This window comes from Nuphar pumila, chromosome 12 (genome assembly GCF_984573655.1).
Source record: "Nuphar pumila chromosome 12, dmNupPumi1.hap1.1, whole genome shotgun sequence".
Classification (NCBI taxonomy): Eukaryota; Viridiplantae; Streptophyta; class Magnoliopsida; order Nymphaeales; family Nymphaeaceae; genus Nuphar; species Nuphar pumila.
This window is the reverse complement of record NC_143260.1, coordinates 21,393,356-21,410,844: the sequence shown is the minus strand read 5'-3', so window position 1 is coordinate 21,410,844 and position 17,489 is coordinate 21,393,356. Positions and strand designations below refer to the sequence as shown.

Here is a 17,489-nt window from a genome sequence, read left to right as displayed (position 1 = left end):
CATGGAGGATTCCAAAGCTTTTAGATTGAGGCATGGAAGGAAGCCTTGCTGGTTTGAGTGCCATCGTCGATTTCTACCCAGCGATCATCCGTTCCGACGACAAAAGAATGCGTTTAAAGCAGGCACAACTGAAACGGAAGGTCCATCCTCAAGATTGTCTGGCATAGAGATTCTAAAAAGATTGCGATACTTTCCAGATATATTAACAGATGCCTGTAGTCCTACACCCTTCCGTGGATTTGGGAAGGATCACAATTGGACGAAGAAATCTATTTTTTGGGAACTACCGTATTGGCCGACCCTATTGATACGACATAATTTGGATGTGATGCATGTAGAGAAAAATGTGTTTGATAATGTGTTCAATACAGTAATGAATATTAAAGGGAAAACGAAGGATAATCCGAAGGCCCGTATGGATTTAAAATTAATATGTAAAAGATCAGAATTGGAACTCAAAGAGTATAATGGCAAAGTACTGAAACCAAAGGCAAAGTACGTGCTCGGACCTGATCAAATAAAACATGTATGTCAATGGTTGAGACAACTGAGATTTCCAAATGGATATGCCTCTAACATTGCTCCGGCTGTGAAGATTGACGATGGACAGTTATATGGGTTAAAGAGCCATGATTGTCATATCTTTATGCAACGATTGATACCCCTAGCATTCCATGATATGTTAGACAAACCTATATGGGGGGTATTGTCTGAGTTGAGCGGATTTTTCAGAACATTGTGCGCATCGGAGGTCGTAGTATCAGATGTAAAGAATCTTGAGGATTCTGTTATCACCACTGTTTGTCTGCTAGAAAAGATATTTTCGCCAGCATTTTTCGATGTTATGAAACATTTGATCATACATCTGCCATATGAACTAAGGGTTGGTGGCCCTGTGCAATATCGATTGATGTACCCATTTGAAAGGTATATGTTTTTTTTATATTTGTCTCTTTAATGATAGATATTTAAAATTTGAAATGTATATTCTTGTCAGATGCATGTTCGACCTAAAAAAAAAGGTTCGTAATAAAGCAAGAGTAGAAGGCTCTATTTGTGAGGCGTACACTTTAGAAGAGATTTCAAATTTCTCATCTATGTACTTCGAACCTCATATTCCAACATGTTACACATGCCCGCCCCGTAACGATGATGGAGAACAAGTAACTGTAGCTGACAAGCTGTCGATATTTCAACCACTTGGGCATGCATTTGGTAGTTGCCGATCAAGGCTATTGACAGATCGAGAGCAAGATGCAGCACACATCTATATTCTTTTCAATTGCTCAGCGATCGACCCATACATTCAAATGATGTACCAAGTGGATAGGCAAACAAAGAAGAAGAAGAAGAAGAAGAAGAAGAAAGTCAAACTAGTGATAAGGAAGAATTCTCAAGCTAGTGAGCAAAATATTATACTACAACCCTCTATTTAAATGCATTGCAGTACTTGATGTAAGTTGTATTGCAATACTTGGTGTGAATGATTAAAAATTTTATTTGAATGTATTGTAATACTTGATACGAATGATTCGAATGCATTGCAATACTTGATATGAATGATTTAAATTATTTGAATGTATTGTAATACTTGATGCAAATGCATGAGTTGTATTGCAACACTTGATGTGAATGATTAAAAATTTTATTTGAATGTATTGTGATACTTGATATGAATTATTTGAATGCATTGTAATACTTGATGTGAATGATTTGAATTATTTGAATGTATTGTAATACTTGATACGAATGATTCGAATGCATTGCAATACTTGATGTGAATGATTTCAATTATTTGAATGTATTATAATTTATGCAACGAATGATTTGAATTATTGCAATACTTGATGTGAATGATTTGAATTATTTGAATGCATTATAATACTTGATGCGAATGATTTGAATGCATTGCAATGCTTGATGTAAATGACTTGAATGCATTGCAGTACCTGATATAAATGATTTGAATTATTGTAATACTTGATGCGAATGACTTGAATGTATTGTAATACTTGATGTGAATTATTTGAATGTATTGTATGACATATGTTATTTGTTAGAATATGGTTCGTGGAGGTTATAGTGGTTGCTCATCCAGTAGTAGCCAGGCTCAGCCTTCATCTTCATGGGCTCCTGTGATAGGTATATCATATAACTAATTGGATGCTTGATTAGTTCAAATGCGCATTCTGAGAATTTCTAACGTATTTTTTACAGATGATGTTGCGCCTATACACGACCCACCTACACCAGTTGATCACACAAGTCAGGAGCCAACACAGGAAATAGGGTCTTCTCAGGCTAGCACAAGAAGACTCATTCGAATAGTGTATATCGATAATCGACCGTAAGTATTTTGTTTTCAATTATTACATATCTTATAAATATTTTATATTGATATTTACTGTGTAACAATTCATGTGCAGCACGAGGTTTGAGCCACAAGAAGTAGTACGGGAGATTAGGAATTCACTTATTCAACATCTACTAGGACCGGTTGCTCAATGGAAAGAGTACCCAAAGGAGGTGTTAGACAGATTGTGGTCCTCATTCATGGTATACAGTTGTTCCTCATAGTTAATGTGTTTCATATTTAATTTATTTAAGTAATGTCTACTAACTTTCTGAAAATATTTGTAGGCTTCGAATCGCTTTGCAACTACGGTGGAAGAAAATGATGCAAGGAAGGTGTGGCAGAAGGTGGCTGCCAATCGATTTGCAAACATGCTGCACACTATAAAGATTGCAGCAAAAAAAGCATCTGGCGTAGTAGATGATCCATTACTGTGGAAGGGCCATGGCCTTATTACTATCAGGAGAGATTACTGGGATGAAATGTGCGATAAGTGGGCGGGAGATGCATTTAGAAATCGCTCTGCGAAGGCTGCAAAAAATCGATCGAAGATGCCCGAAGCCCATCTACACACAGGTGGATCTAAGACATTTGGGCGCCACCTGAAGAAAATGGTAACTCATCAATATATAATATTAATTTTATAAGTATTGTTGCAAACTTGTGTACTAAATCTTTTGTCATTTAACTTCGTAGGAAGCAGAAAAAGGAGGCAGTATACCATATAAGGATGTGTTTGTTGAAACACATAAATGGAAGACCACGGGAGTCTTCGTATCAGAGAAGGCGAGAACGACAACGGTATGCATTTATTCTATTAATAATCATTGCAATATATATGCAAGTTATCATAATGTTATCATTAATTATTAATGAATACTTTAAACATTATTTTGTAAGAGGCATATGAGCAACAGATGGTAGAGCGATATGGCAATGACGCTACTCAGCATCCATCATTTGATCCTACAGCATGGGTGACTGCAGCAGGTGAACCCAAAAAAGGTCGCGTGTTCGAGTTTGGGAGTAATATGAACACTTCATCAGTTATTGCTTCTTCCAGTTACGGCTCACCGACTTCTTGCGCTGATATAAGCTCCAAGCAGCAGACTATTCTTTCCGGTGATGATGTATGCCAGATCGCTACGAAATCACTGAATAACTACTGCCATGACACCGTCGCCCCCTTTCTCCGAAATGAGATCAACAATCTTGTTCTGAACAGGGGACCTTCGATTCCAGGTCCCTCTCAGGTATAATCACATATTCAGTTTTTTGTCTGCCTTAGAAAACATATGAGCATAATCGAATCACATATATAACCTTTTGCCTGCCTTAGAGCACATATGAGCATGATAGAATCAGATATAGAGTTTTTTGCCTGCCTTAGAGCACATATGAGCATGCTATAATAACATATAGAGTTTTTTTATTGCCTTAGAGCACATATGAGCATGCTATAATCACATATAAATTTTTTTGCCTGCCTTAGAGCACATATGAGCATGCTATAATCACATATTCAGTTTTTTGACTGCCTTAGAGCATATATGAGCATGCTATAATCACATATTCAGTTTTTTGACTGCCTAAGAACACATATGAGCATGATAGAATCACATATAAAGTTTTTTTGACTGCCTAAGAACACATATGAGCATGTTATAATCACATATTCAGTTTTTTTACTGCCTTAGCACACATATAAGCATGATAGAATCACATATAGAGTTTTTTTATTGCCTTAGAGCACATATGAGCATGCTATAATCACATATAAAGTTTTTTTGCCTGCCTTAGAGCACATATGAGCATGCTATAATCACATATTCAATTTTTTGACTACTAAGAACACATATGAGCATGTTATAATCACATATTCAGTTTTTTGACTACCTTAAAACACATATGAGCATGCATAAATCACATATAGAGTTTTTTTACTGCCTTAGAACATATATCATTTATGATAGAATCACATATAAATTTTTTTGCTTTGCCTGCCTTAGAAGGTAGATGTTGCGTAAGAAGGTAGGTGTTGCACCCATTGAAAATAAGATGCGAGAGAATCGTTTACGGTGGTTTGGACATATTCGGCGAAGGCCTAATGATGCTCCAGTTAGAAGGTTGGAGAAATGGGAAAATATATTAGTTTAAAGAGGTCGGGGTAGGCCTAGGAAGACTTCGATGGAGATGATAGGAAAGGATATGAATGCTTTGAACCTCACCGAGGACATGGCATTGGATAGAAATGATTGGAGGAAAAGGATTCATGTGGAAGACCCAAAATGAATTTCTTTTTTGGTTCATATCGCTGACCCCAATTGTTTTGGGATAAAAGCGTAGTAGTAGTTGTTGTTGTTGTTGTTGCCTGCCTTAGAGCACATATGAGCATGCTATAATCACATATTCAATTTTTTGACTGCCTTAGCACACATACGAGCATGATCGAATCACATATATAGTTTTTTGCCTGCCTTAAAGCACATCTGAGCATGGTAGAATCACATATAGAGTTTTTCTAGCTGCCTTAGAACACATATGAACATGCTATAATCACATATTCAATTTTTTGACTGCCTTAGCACACATATGAGCATGATAGAATCACATATATAACTTTTTGCCTGCCTTAGAGCACATATGAGCATGATAGAATCACATATAGAGTTTTTTTATTGCCTTAGATCACACATGAGCACATGATAGAATCACATATAGTGTGTAATTTATTTCATTATATTTTGTTTATCAATACTGACTGTTCTTTTCTTGTGTAGGCTGCTAGCGATAATCAGCATAGCAGAGCTGAAGGAACAGATAAAGACAATGAACAAGAAGACGCACAAAATCTTGGCGATGATTAGAGAACTGTGTTGAAGAAGTTCTATTTTTTTATGTTTCATAATTGTAATTGTTGAATTGTAAATAATTAAACTTGTTAATTTTAAGGTGGAACGATTAATTATTGTAGATTCTTGTTATATGGATTTTTTTGTGTGGTTTGTTTTTTATTTACAGGAAATATAAATTGTACAGGAAATATAAATTGTACCGTTCTCGGTATTTAATTTTCAAATAATTTTTTTTTAATTTTTTTTCATGTTTGCGACGGATTAGCGATGGAACCATCCGTCGCTATTCATATAAATCTAGCAACGGCATAGCGACGGAAGTAAATCCGTCGCCAAGCCGTGGTCGTCGTTTAGTACCGGCGGATTGGCGACGGAATACAGCGCTCGTTAGTCCGTCGCAATTAGCGACGGAATCAATCCGTCGCCAGTTAGCGTCGAAAAATTCGTGACGTAAGCATACTGTCGCCTCGTCGTCGCTACGCCTGTTAGCGATGGATTAGCGACGGAATGTGGTCGTCGCTAATCCAATGCTTTGTTGTAGTGTAAGGTAGGGTAGACCTTACTCATGATCGTAGATCAAGTGCACGTTGCCAATTCTACAGGCTGGTTTGTGATGGATCAGACCTGGAGCGATTTAGAAAAATGTTTTAAAGAGGTTTTAAATCAATACCATGCTTTAAAAGGGGTTGAAAAGCATGTTTTTGGCAAAACTATGCCCGAAAACCCAAATTGGGAAATCGAGTAGCATAGATTGCATAGTTTTGTGTTATTACGCAATTCTATATTCGTATTTGTATAATAATCAGTGTATTCAACATGTATTATGTTCTTAAAATTTATATTTCATGATTTATTATGTTATTGTATGATTAAAAGGGAAAAATTACATTTTTTCATGAAAAATGCACATTCATGCTTAGTTTATGCTACATCTTTACGTAGGCTGTTAGATTTTGCTTTGTTTCAACATGTTCAAAATATCTATTGTATTTAATGTGTTACCATCATGGACCACGGATCTGTAGATCTATGTTATGTGTTTTGTGACGATTTAGCATAACTGCATCTTAAACTACGTATTTTGTCCATAAATCATGAGATATATAGATAATTTAGGATTTGATGCATGTTTTATTATCACATGATGTTTTTAATGGGCCTACATGGTGCATTGGTATTGTGTGTATGGTTGATTCATGATTGTACATCAGTTTTACATGTTGAAGCATGAGTTTTTTTTATATAGAGCATGATTTGATTTAGGTTACACATGTTGTCCTGATTTTCCTAACTGATCGGTCTTGGTAGAAAAATCATAACTCTCAAACCGAAAACTTTTGGCTAAATCCTTTTTTGGAGACCTTCTAGACACCCGAAAGGTATTCAAAAAAAAATTTGGGCCTCCGTTGTGATACAGAATTGAGAGTTATGATTGTTGTAATACAAGATAGAAATTATGTCATGTGTGCAGAGTGAAATCTGACAGTAGGTCGTGTAAAAAATTTAATAAATTAGGAGTTTGATTTTTTGAGCTAATTTTTTGATATGTTATGGTTGTCATGTGAATGAATTTAAAAATAATAATAAAAAAATCAAATTCATTGGGTGAAATTCAAGGATCTGTATCAAATAGGGTTCGATCCAAAAAATTCAAAAAATTCATATGAAGGGGTTGTTTTGAGAAATTCATATTCATTTGAAAGCTAATAAGTATAGATATCACCAGAAAAATAGAGAGCAGAGATTCCTGTTGAATTTAGGCTGTGACTACTTTGTGAAGCAAAATTTTGTGTTGTCCTAACAGAACTGAGAAATAGTTTATGGTTTGAGAATTACTGCAGACAAATGAAAATATTTTTCTTCAAGCTATCACTTGAATTTGAAAGATAACACCCTTAGATATGACTGAGATTTTTTGGACACTCTGATGTGTTATGTATTATAGCCTAACAGAACTCTGAACAACACCAAAATTCTGTTATGTACAGTCTCTAGTTTAGGACGTCATGTCTTGTGAACTTGCCTTGTTTTGAATCTTATGCTTGCTTATGATATGAAATGATAATCATGTATTTTCTAAAATGTGATGTTACATGTTTATGCTGTATGAAAGCATGTTTATGATTTATGCATAATGACAAAGGAGACTGCATGTTAGCCTATGAGTTTGAGCATGATAGATGAACTATGTAGTTTTTATAGGCATACATGAGTTAATTTATGTTATGTTGAAATGAGTCTCATGCATCATATAATATGATACATAACATGTAACGCATTGTAAGTCATATAGGGCATGCATACACTGGGCTCATGGGTGAGCTAAGTTCAGTAGAACCATAGGTACTAGGGTGTACCAAGTAAATAATTGACATGCTTAAAAACACTTAAGCCTTAATAAAGCACTATTGATTCAAGGGTACTCATATGAGGGTATGATGACGAGCTTGATTTTGAATGGTTACACATGACCTGTGTTGTGTTATAGTTCTTAAAGTGAAACTATGCCAAGAAAGCTTTAGTGCTGGGAGCACTTAAACAACCTTAAGTAAAGAACACCTAGTAGCCTATTCAAACCATAACTACCTTGAAGAGGGTAGTGGTACACATGATTGCAAAAAGTATTGTAAATGCTTTTAGAGAGCAGGGGTCCTCTAAACATAGGGACCCAGGCTACCAAAGAGGCTTGAATTTCTTTACATGGTCCTCAATTTTTTTGAAAATTACCAAACAGAGAAGTCTCAATTAAACTAAGTCAAATTATAAAAAAAATCCCATTTAGTGGCCAAGATTTTGACCTAATATAAAAAAGGGCCTTTTGACATGTCCTTTATTTTTCTAGAAACTGCCAAATAGAGAAGTCTCTATAAACCGAGTCAAATTATGTAATACCTTCAAATGGGTTAAATACCTAATACTTTTTTTCTATGAGGATAAATAAGTGTTTTAGAACTGCTATGCAAACCACAACAAAAATGAGGCAAACCATAAGATAGTGAGAAGACGGAAAATAAGAAGACATGAGATTTACGTGCTTCGGTACTCAAGCCTACGTGGTTGCCAAAGGATGAGTAAAAATCCACTAACAAGATTCAAGGAAGCATGACCGAGGTGGTATCGCATGTGTTAAGCGGGATCTTGCGCCAAGCTAAAGGCCCAGGTTCAAATCCCTCTGCCACATGGGACTTAAGAGATATATGGTAGGGTCTACCTAACCCCAGCTTGCCTATCCAAAAAAAAAAAGGATTCAAGTAAAGAGACAAGATACAAAGCTCTAATAACCTTAATCTCCAATACACCCGAAACTTTCATACCCAACTCTCAAAGGAGGCTTATATATATAAGCCTCCTTTGAGAGTACAAAAAGTGGTAGTTGCTTGACCACTTTCATGCATGACCAAAACGAAAGTGTGCTGAGCGTCCATCGCGCGTCGCGATGGATGCTCAACAGAAAAATCCAGCTGAAACACCTTTAGCGGCGACAAAAATGTCACTGCTAGATGTGCCAGACTTTTAGTTTTGTCAATGTTAAAAGTCTCAACGAGACTTTTAGTAGTGACAAAAATCACCGCTAAAGGTGCATCAACTTTTTTGTCGCCGCTAGAGGTGTTTCAGTGGGATTTTTTCATTGAGCGTCAACACTTCTCCGTTTTGGTCAGGCACGAAAGTGGTTAGGCAACTACCACTCACTATATATATATATATATATATATATATATATATATATATATATATATATATATATATATATATATATATATATATATCACTGTCATCAATATATTCAATATTTTGAATATATTGTGATATTATCAGCAATTTCAAGTTTGCTGATATTATCAAGAATATATCTAGATATTTTCAAGATATTGACAAATAAAAAATCTAGCGATATTTTTGAGACTCTTTTTTTTAATTTTAAGTTTGCATTTCCTTTTTTTTATATATTTTAAAACCTTTAAAACATGTTTCTTTATATTTTTGAAAGAAAAATAATACATGAAACTTATTATTTTCTTAGGTGTTTTGTTATTATTTATATTTTTTCAATTTTTTAATCTCCCAAGAATTTCTCGAGATATTTTCAAGATTTATCAACTTTTGAAAATCTCTCTGAGAAATACCCTTGCCAAGAAATTACCTTTAACAATACATGTTACTATATATATATATATATATATATATATATATATATATATATATATATATATATATATATAGAGAGAGAGAGAGAGAGAGAGAGAGAGGGGGGGGTAGGTGCTTAATCATACGTATTTAATGGGGTTTTGAGATTTTTTCATTTTATTTTTAAATTCTGATCACACAGATGTGATTTATGTAATTGATTTTATAGGGATTAGCTCTTGAAGTGTTTGATTGGGATATAGATGGGTTTTTACAAGGTTTAAAAAATCAACGGTCCAAAATCTTTGTAAATTTTTGAGGCTCCAAATACTATTTTTTTCATCAAACACACGTGATCCAGGTGTGTATTCCTCGTAAATCGACCATGCCCAACACAGTTATGGGGTCGAACTGTGAAAAAAACACTGGAATCTCCGAAAAAACCCATTAAGCACCTACCCAATTCTCTCTCTCTCTCTCTCTCTCTCTCTCTCTCTATATATATATATATATATATATATATATATATATATATATATATATATATATATATATATATATATATATGATGAAGGGCATAAAACCCTAACCTCCATTAATGACCAAATCCTTCTGATACCAACACAAACTTCATTGAAAATTCTCATTTTAGGGTCACTAAAATAATTTTAGATCGGATTATGAATCGGCCTAAGTTCAAAATTCAAGACACCAACAAGAACTCCAAAGTAGAGTGTAGAAAAATTAAAAAGAATCAAATTTTCCCAAGATGATATTGGTTGACCATGGTTTCCCTCTATTTTGCGGTTTTCAGGAAACCCATGGTCCATAGTACGAAAATTGGAAAAGTAGGGTCCATTTAAGAAATTTTTCCTTTTTCATATTCTGCTGTTTGGTTGATGTCACTCTGGTTAATCTGACAAAGTGTATAAAAGACAACCCATGTGGAGCAAATCAAACTCCCAAATCTGTGAACAGTTTTACAGTTCCTACAAAACCTTATAATGAGAGCTCTTGCAATCACAAAGTACTAGTAATACATGGAATGTTGTTTACAATTGTATAATGAACTAATATTAAGACTTCATTTGGACATTAGAAGAAAAAAAATGGAAGGGATGAAGAGTTTTATGAAGTTGGGTGTTTCAATTTCTGGTTGTCCATGAATATCTGTATTCTCCTCAATGCAACCTTGAGTGTCTGGTGGCTCATGTTTGCAAAGCACACCCTAAACCACCCTGGCTCACAACAATGGCACGATGAACCTGGAGACACATTCAATTTTGCTTCATGGAGTATAGAATTCCACAACTCTATCTCTCCTTCCGGAGTCTGAGCCTTCAGCAGTGGGCTCAGATTAATCCAACAGAACAGTCCAGCATTGCCCTTCAAACACTCAATCCCAGCATTCTTTAATCCTTCCACAAAGAGTTCATGCCTCTCTTTGAGTCTCTTTCTGTTGGTCTCTATGTTACTCTTTCTGAACTTGGAGTCTGACAGCATTGAGGCAAGGAGAGACTGTGTTTGTGAAGAGACCAAGCTAAAACTTGACATTCTTCTGCATGTCTCAACCACCCTGTTGTTGTAAGAATAGAGAGCTCCCACCCTGAATCCAGGGAGACCCAAATCTTTGGAGAGGCTGTAAACTATGTGCACTCTTTCACAGTCTTGATGGCCTCTAGAGCTCAGGATTTCTGCAATGCTGGTGAACTCAGGTGACTGGAAAACAGAACCTGAGTAGATCTCATCAGAGATGAGGTGGATGTTTTTCTCAATGGCAAAGTTGAGAATCTCTTCAAGAACAAGTTTTTGGATTGTTACTCCCAATGGATTAGATGGGTTTGTAATAAGGATGCCCTTCACAGTGATATTCATCCTTTCTGCTTCCTTGTGTGCACTTTCTAAGGCCTCTTTTGTGATTGTGAAGTTGTTTGAGCTTTCACAGTGTACAGGGACTATCTTCACTCCTGTTCTCCATCTGATATCTCTATCAAACCTGCAAAAAGTACAGTAAACAATTTGTTATTAGTTTCACCCAAGATTTCTCCAACCAACCAATTTCTTTATTCATGTTCCTTTAAAAAGTCGGTCTATTAAAATTATGAACCATACAATCATCACATTTGTTTGTTTTCTCAATTCTTTTGCTTTATTTGATATTTTTTTGTCTTACCCTGGATAGTATGGAGTGGGTACAAGCAGTGCTTCTCCAGGATCAGCCAAACTAAAAGTCAATAGCTCATTTGCTGCAGTAGCTCCAGCTGTAAAAACAATCCTATCTGGATCAAATTGTACTCTTCCTCCTCTTATTTCCTTCATGAAACTAGCCATTGCCTGTTGAATTCAAGAATATTGTGAGACAACCATCAAGGAGAACACTCGAGTCACTGAATAAAACAGAGAAAGTTGATTTCAACTGAAGCCTAAGCAGGAAGAGCTTGTGCAGCAACATGACAAGCACCTGTCTGAAAATCTGAAGCCCATGGTAATCTTGAAATAATGCATTCTCTCTGAAATTTGACATATCACTTCCCCAATTTGAGTCCTTATGTTGTTCAAACAACCATTCCTCCAATAAATCAAACGAGACCTGCCCATGGAAGACGATTAAGCAGGAGTTGAAAATCAAAACAAGAATTGAGCAGTTCTATTCAAATTTGAACATCAAAACTTTTCTCTTTATCTTTTCTTGATTTCACCAACGGACAATTCAGGAGGAAAAATAAAGGATATGCATGCATGTCATGTTTACATGAAGGAAACGAAATTTGAAGCTTACCTGGTTCTCTGCTAATCCCATCTGAATGACCCCTGAAGGGTTCTCCACAGAATCATAAGGGTCTTGATCATAGGCTTTCCACCCTGCAAAATAAGGGGAGTCTTCTCCATGGGTATCTGACATTGAAATTCTCGACAAACCAACTTGGTTTCTGCAAATTTTGGTGCTGGCTCGTGAGCAAGCATTCCCCCCTATCTTATAGCACCCTCTAACTATGATATCATGCCCCATAGTTTGTTTCTCCAATGCTCTGCAATGCCTTTCTTCAAAAGGCTTGTGCCTAAGAGAGTGCAGATTGCAGAGTTTATGAGAAGCCATATTTATAGGGTCTAGGAATCCCAGCACTTTGCTCAAAGTTGCTCAAACTCTCCTACTAGGCAGCTTCCAATTATTTTTCTAGGAGTTGTCTACTGCAGTCACTCTCTAGATCCGGCAGTGAGGGTGAAATCCAAATGAAGCTGACCGGTTCAACAAATTGTTTTTTTTTTAATTCTCAGAGTCAGAGATGCCCAATTTTTCTCATTAGGAATACATGAGATTTCCCCCATTAAAACATAAACCTGTCTGATATTCTTTCACAACTTGATGTACACATAATTCCCACATTTTCACAGCCTATATCTGATTAAGGCCATGATTGGTTTTGAACTTTTCTAGAAAGCAACTCCAAATCGTAGTAATTTTTTCAACCACATTGTTTTATGATTTCCTTTTTCTTTCTCATTTTTTCTTGAAAAAAAAAAAACATAGGAGTTTGACAGCCAGAAGCCAGTGAAGATAAAGGTCTTATGGACCACAATTGTAAACTCTCTCTCTCTCTCTCTCTCTCAACACGCAATACCAACAAGCTCCTTGATCCAACTCATACACAAAATAATCCTGAGGTGCAATTGAGATGCATGTTAATTATCATTTTATGCAGTTCCTTTATTCTATTGGTTGGAAGGTCGTAGGCCTTTTGAATCCTGGGCTTGTACTATAGAAAACTATGTTTATTTGTATACCCACCTCAATCACAATCTAAACTCAGAATGAATAAGGTAAATAGCAAGAGTTCAAAGGCAAAGTTTTACCCTGCCAACATGACGATTGTAGGCATGGCAGGTTGAGCCAGTGCGATCAATTCTTCGTGCCAGTGCCAGGTGTGGTTTCGTCAGGTTATGAATAAAAAACAAAAAACAAAGGCGAGTTTAGATTTTTATTTTTTAATATATATAACGAGAAAAAACCATCATTATGGTTCGAATGTCTCTTTACTGCCAAGGTGCCAATTTGACGGTTGCTGTATTTCGGGGTCTGTAGTGTAAAACTCCACAAGTACGCCCCTTCCAAAGTAGGTTTGGTTAAAGATCAAAGACGCAGTGGAAATTAAGGATATAATTACAATTAAGACGTGTGCCGCCCATAGTGACAAATCTTTTTTTCGGCAAAATCTCGTTTGTCAAAAAATCGTGAGAAAGTGAAAATTTTTCATAAATCTTGCATTATTTTAGGCAAAATCTCGGCAATAAATAAATAAATTAAAAAATATAAAAAATAATTTTATAAGAAAATATTAATAAAAATTATTTAAAAATAAAAATACACGGTTTTTTTATGATAAATAGACGTTTAAAATGTAAATATCGTGTTTTAAATCACGGTATTTATGTTTTTTTCATAAATCTCGCAAGAAATGATCGTTTTAAACTTTCAGTCAATTTCTCGCGAGAGGTGCCCCCCTTTGATTATTAGAATTATAGATGCCGCCTTTTGAAAGGTGGCACAATAACTATTTAACAGTTAATACTTACTGAAACATCCAGTATTTAATAGTTGGTAGATTATCCTATCTTATGACAAAAAGGTATAAGAACCAAACTCGTGTCGGCAATCTTTCAAAAAGCCTGTTCTTAATAGAATATCTTATAATGGGAGTGAAAACAAGAAGGAATGGGACAGTTTATGACAACTAGATCGGCATGATTCTCAAGGTGCATATATATATATATTGAGAGAGAGAGAGAGAGAAAAAAAAAGGTAGTAGCTGCTAACCACTTTCTAGCTAATCGAGGTTTTGAAGGTTTTTTCCCATTTTACTTAAATCTGACAATACAGATGTGTTCAACATCATTGATTTACTAGAAAATGACACTTGAATCATGTTTTTCGATAAAAAAACATGAATTTTAAGCCTTGAATATTTAAGAAAATCTTAGACTGCTGAATTTTTATACCTTATAAAAACTTACATGTGTTTTTGGGTGATCCAAGAGTAAATTCCTATAAAATCAAGCATGTAAAACGCATCTGTATGGTCATATTTAAGAAAAATATGAAAAAAACTCTTCAAAAACCAAGTTAGCATACGGCGATTAGCTACAAAAGTGGGTTAGCAGCTACCATCTTTTCTCTCTATCTAAATATATAGAGAGAGAGAAGAGCATAACAGTGGACGCAAAAATCACCTACTCGGACAAACAAGCACCACTCATCTCTCATGATCAACGGCACTGTTTTTTTTTTCTGCAAAAAGGGTCTTTAGCAGTGGTCACTAGTCAGCGCTAAAGGTTTTTTTTTAGCAGTAGGCATGTGTTTACGTGCCCGCCCTTCGTCCAACGTTTTGGGCATCCAACATTACGCCCTCTCTCTCTCTCTCTCTCTCTCTCTCTCTCTCTCTCTCTATATATATATATATATATATATATATATATATATATATATAGATATCCCCTTATCCCGAGTTTGAGCCCACGCGGAGATGCTCCCCTCTCCAATGTGAAGCAAGAGGCTCTGGGATTGAGAGGACTGTCTACAGAGTATTATGCATACGGCAGGCTAGACCAATGTGGTTAGTTCTCTGATCTCAGGCGCGGCAGGGTACTAAATGAACTTGTTATTGGGCTAGTTATAATTATCAGATCAAAGGGCCTTCTTTAAAGTTGACACAATGAGGTTAAAAACTAATGGTGTTCACTGGATATACTAGCCCCATGACCAAATATTTACCTTCTCTAAAACATCCATATTTTTGTCAATTAGTGGAAAGAATTTGAAGATCTATATTAGCAACTATACAAACATAACTATCTATATGAATGCTGATGCCCAATTTTAACGTTTGGGAAGTATTAAATGAATTCTAAGTAAGCTTTTGGAAAAGCAAGCCTTTCATTTTTGGGAAGTAAGCTTCTCGTAAAGTTTCAAAAGCACCCAAGAAGGCTCTACTGATGGGATCTGACTAAACCTAATTTGCCTGTCAAAAACAAAAGTTTCAAAAGCATGAAAGAAGCGCGTAGTTCCATGCTTCGGAAGTAAGCTTTTCTAATGTTTTTAAAAAAGTTTTAACCCCAGCTTGCCTATCGACATTGAACTTGCGGCCAGGCCATTGAGTTTTTAAACCATATCCAGTTATCTTTTACTATGTAAAATAATTCTGACTTTTTTTCCACAAAATCTCCATCAATAGTTTTGTTATTTCCCTAAACATGTGGATTTGCATAGAAGGGCAAAATGTTAATGCAGGTTTCATTTTAAGCACCCAAGGGAGAGAGAGAGAGAGGAAAAAAAAAACATTCACTTTTGAAATGTTCCTTTGACCTGTTTTCAGATCTCTTATGGGGAGACAAGTCATGCACTATCATTCAGACAGCTTAGAATATGGTTGGAGTGGGGCATGGGGTTTCGTACACAAACACTACTATATATATATATATATATATATATATATATATATATATATATATATATAGGATAATTTATCATTAAATCAGTTAGGTTTAACATTAAATGAATTCAACTTTATTAAAGTGATTAAAACATACTAAAAGAAATTAGTATTTTTTAAAATACAAGGTTATTTTTTGAGATTAAAAAGGTAACTTTGATAGCTTCGCAAGGTTACATTTTTGAAAAACATGTTTGACTTTTCAATTCTCTTCAAGTCCAAAAGACTTATAAAGGCCAAAAAATTTGTATTTTTTCCAAAAATATCATTATTTTAAAAGTGTTTTTTAGTCATTTTTGTATAGATTAACTCTCTCTCTCTCTCTCTCTCTCTCTCTCTCTCTATATATATATATATATATATATATATATATATATATATACCACAAGCTCTGCCAATTGAGCACTTTCAGTTTTTTTTTTTAAATCTGAATCTACCGATGTGATCCGCATTGGCATGACTTGTTTTCTAGGAATTGACATAACAAATAAATATGATATTTTGAGGCTTGAATATTTACAAAAATTCTGAACCATTGGATTTTAAGTCTTAAAATCATGCTCATCTATAGTACTTGAATATTGCCTCAATAACCAACTCTTACAAAATTAAGCATGTAGAATGCATAGTTGAGATCAAAGGAGAGGTTAAGTGACATAGTTAAGTGTCACAGCCAAAATCACATGCCAGCATTGCATGGGGCCCACAGTTTGCAGGTCCCAAGTAAAATGCTGTCACGTGATTGGCTATGTCCCTTAACCATGCATGACACATAGCCGCTCCCTGGATTCCTGCTCTGTAGAATACATCCGTGTGGTGAGATAAAAAAGTAAAAAAAAAATAATATATTCAGTTCTTAGAAGCTAGTCGGATGAGAGAGAGAGAGAGAGAGAGAAAGAGATAGTATTAATTTTATAGCCAACTTCTTGGTGGGTTTTATCTAGCACATATTTATCCTAATTTGGAAAGATCCAAAAGCACCCTGAACTGTCTCTTGCACTTACTCTCGCCCTGGTTATGATGTTCATTATCATTGCATGATTTTTGTTTTAGAAAGGAGAGCCCTTACCAGTTATACAACTATACCATTCGGTTTTGAACCTGCAACGTCACTCCTACCAGACAAGCTCCATTGGTTATCATTACATGATAAAGATTACTATGATCATCATCATTGTTATGATTGGTCAAGTTGTTCATGGGGAGCCCAGCTTGATATTGGGACCCACATCCACCTAGGTAGGTGGGGGGTCAAGCATGGCAATAACATTGTTGGTCTACGTGGGATGAGGTCAATTTGACTATTTGTATGGGACCCACATCCATCTTCTAGTTAGGTAGGGTCGAGCAAGCCATATTTCATAGTTTGGATGGATTTTGGTGCAACTTTTATTTGTGTCCCTCATGATGTCAGTGTAGTACTTACTTGTACTCATTGGAATTATAAGGAAAGCTGGGCACGCCAATGTGTGATGGAGAGGCAATGAGCGTACCACCATGGAATCCACAACCCCACCACTCATAAATTATCATTTGTTTTCTGTTAGGCTCCCAAACTCCCCTTCAAAATCATATAACAATGTGAGAGAGCCAAGCATCACAGCTCTATGCCAACTCATTGTGTTCACCTTCACCCTGTACCATTTCTTATATTTCTCCAACTTGACAATT

At 35.5% G+C, this 17,489-nt stretch overlaps 1 protein-coding gene across 1 annotated transcript; it reads right to left on the bottom strand.

The window, feature by feature from the left end:
* Nucleotides 1–10,345: 10,345 nt before the first annotated feature.
* Nucleotides 10,346–12,398, bottom strand: LOC149820257 (1-aminocyclopropane-1-carboxylate synthase 7-like). The gene is made up of 4 exons (XM_089982209.1): nucleotides 12,113–12,398; nucleotides 11,795–11,923; nucleotides 11,507–11,667; nucleotides 10,346–11,329 (listed from the first exon to the last, which is right to left on the bottom strand). The coding sequence occupies exons 1-4, from the start codon at nucleotides 12,341–12,343 to the stop codon at nucleotides 10,462–10,464; spliced, it is 1,389 nt and encodes a 462-aa protein (XP_089838335.1). The 5' UTR covers nucleotides 12,344–12,398; the 3' UTR covers nucleotides 10,346–10,461.
* Between the last annotated feature and the right edge of the window lie 5,091 nt (nucleotides 12,399–17,489).

Bases quoted from the DNA above. Each gene is read 5' to 3' on its own strand.
- LOC149820257 (XM_089982209.1), bottom strand. From the start codon at position 12,343: ATGGGGCATGATATCATAGTTAGAGGGTGCTATAAGATAGGGGGGAAT. The intron at 11,924-12,112 runs GTAAGCTTCAAA...TTCCATGGGCAG, and splicing joins TGGGATTAGCAGAGAACCAG to GTCTCGTTTGATTTATTGGA. The intron at 11,668-11,794 runs GTGCTTGTCATG...TGAATTCAACAG, and splicing joins GGCTTCAGATTTTCAGACAG to GCAATGGCTAGTTTCATGAA.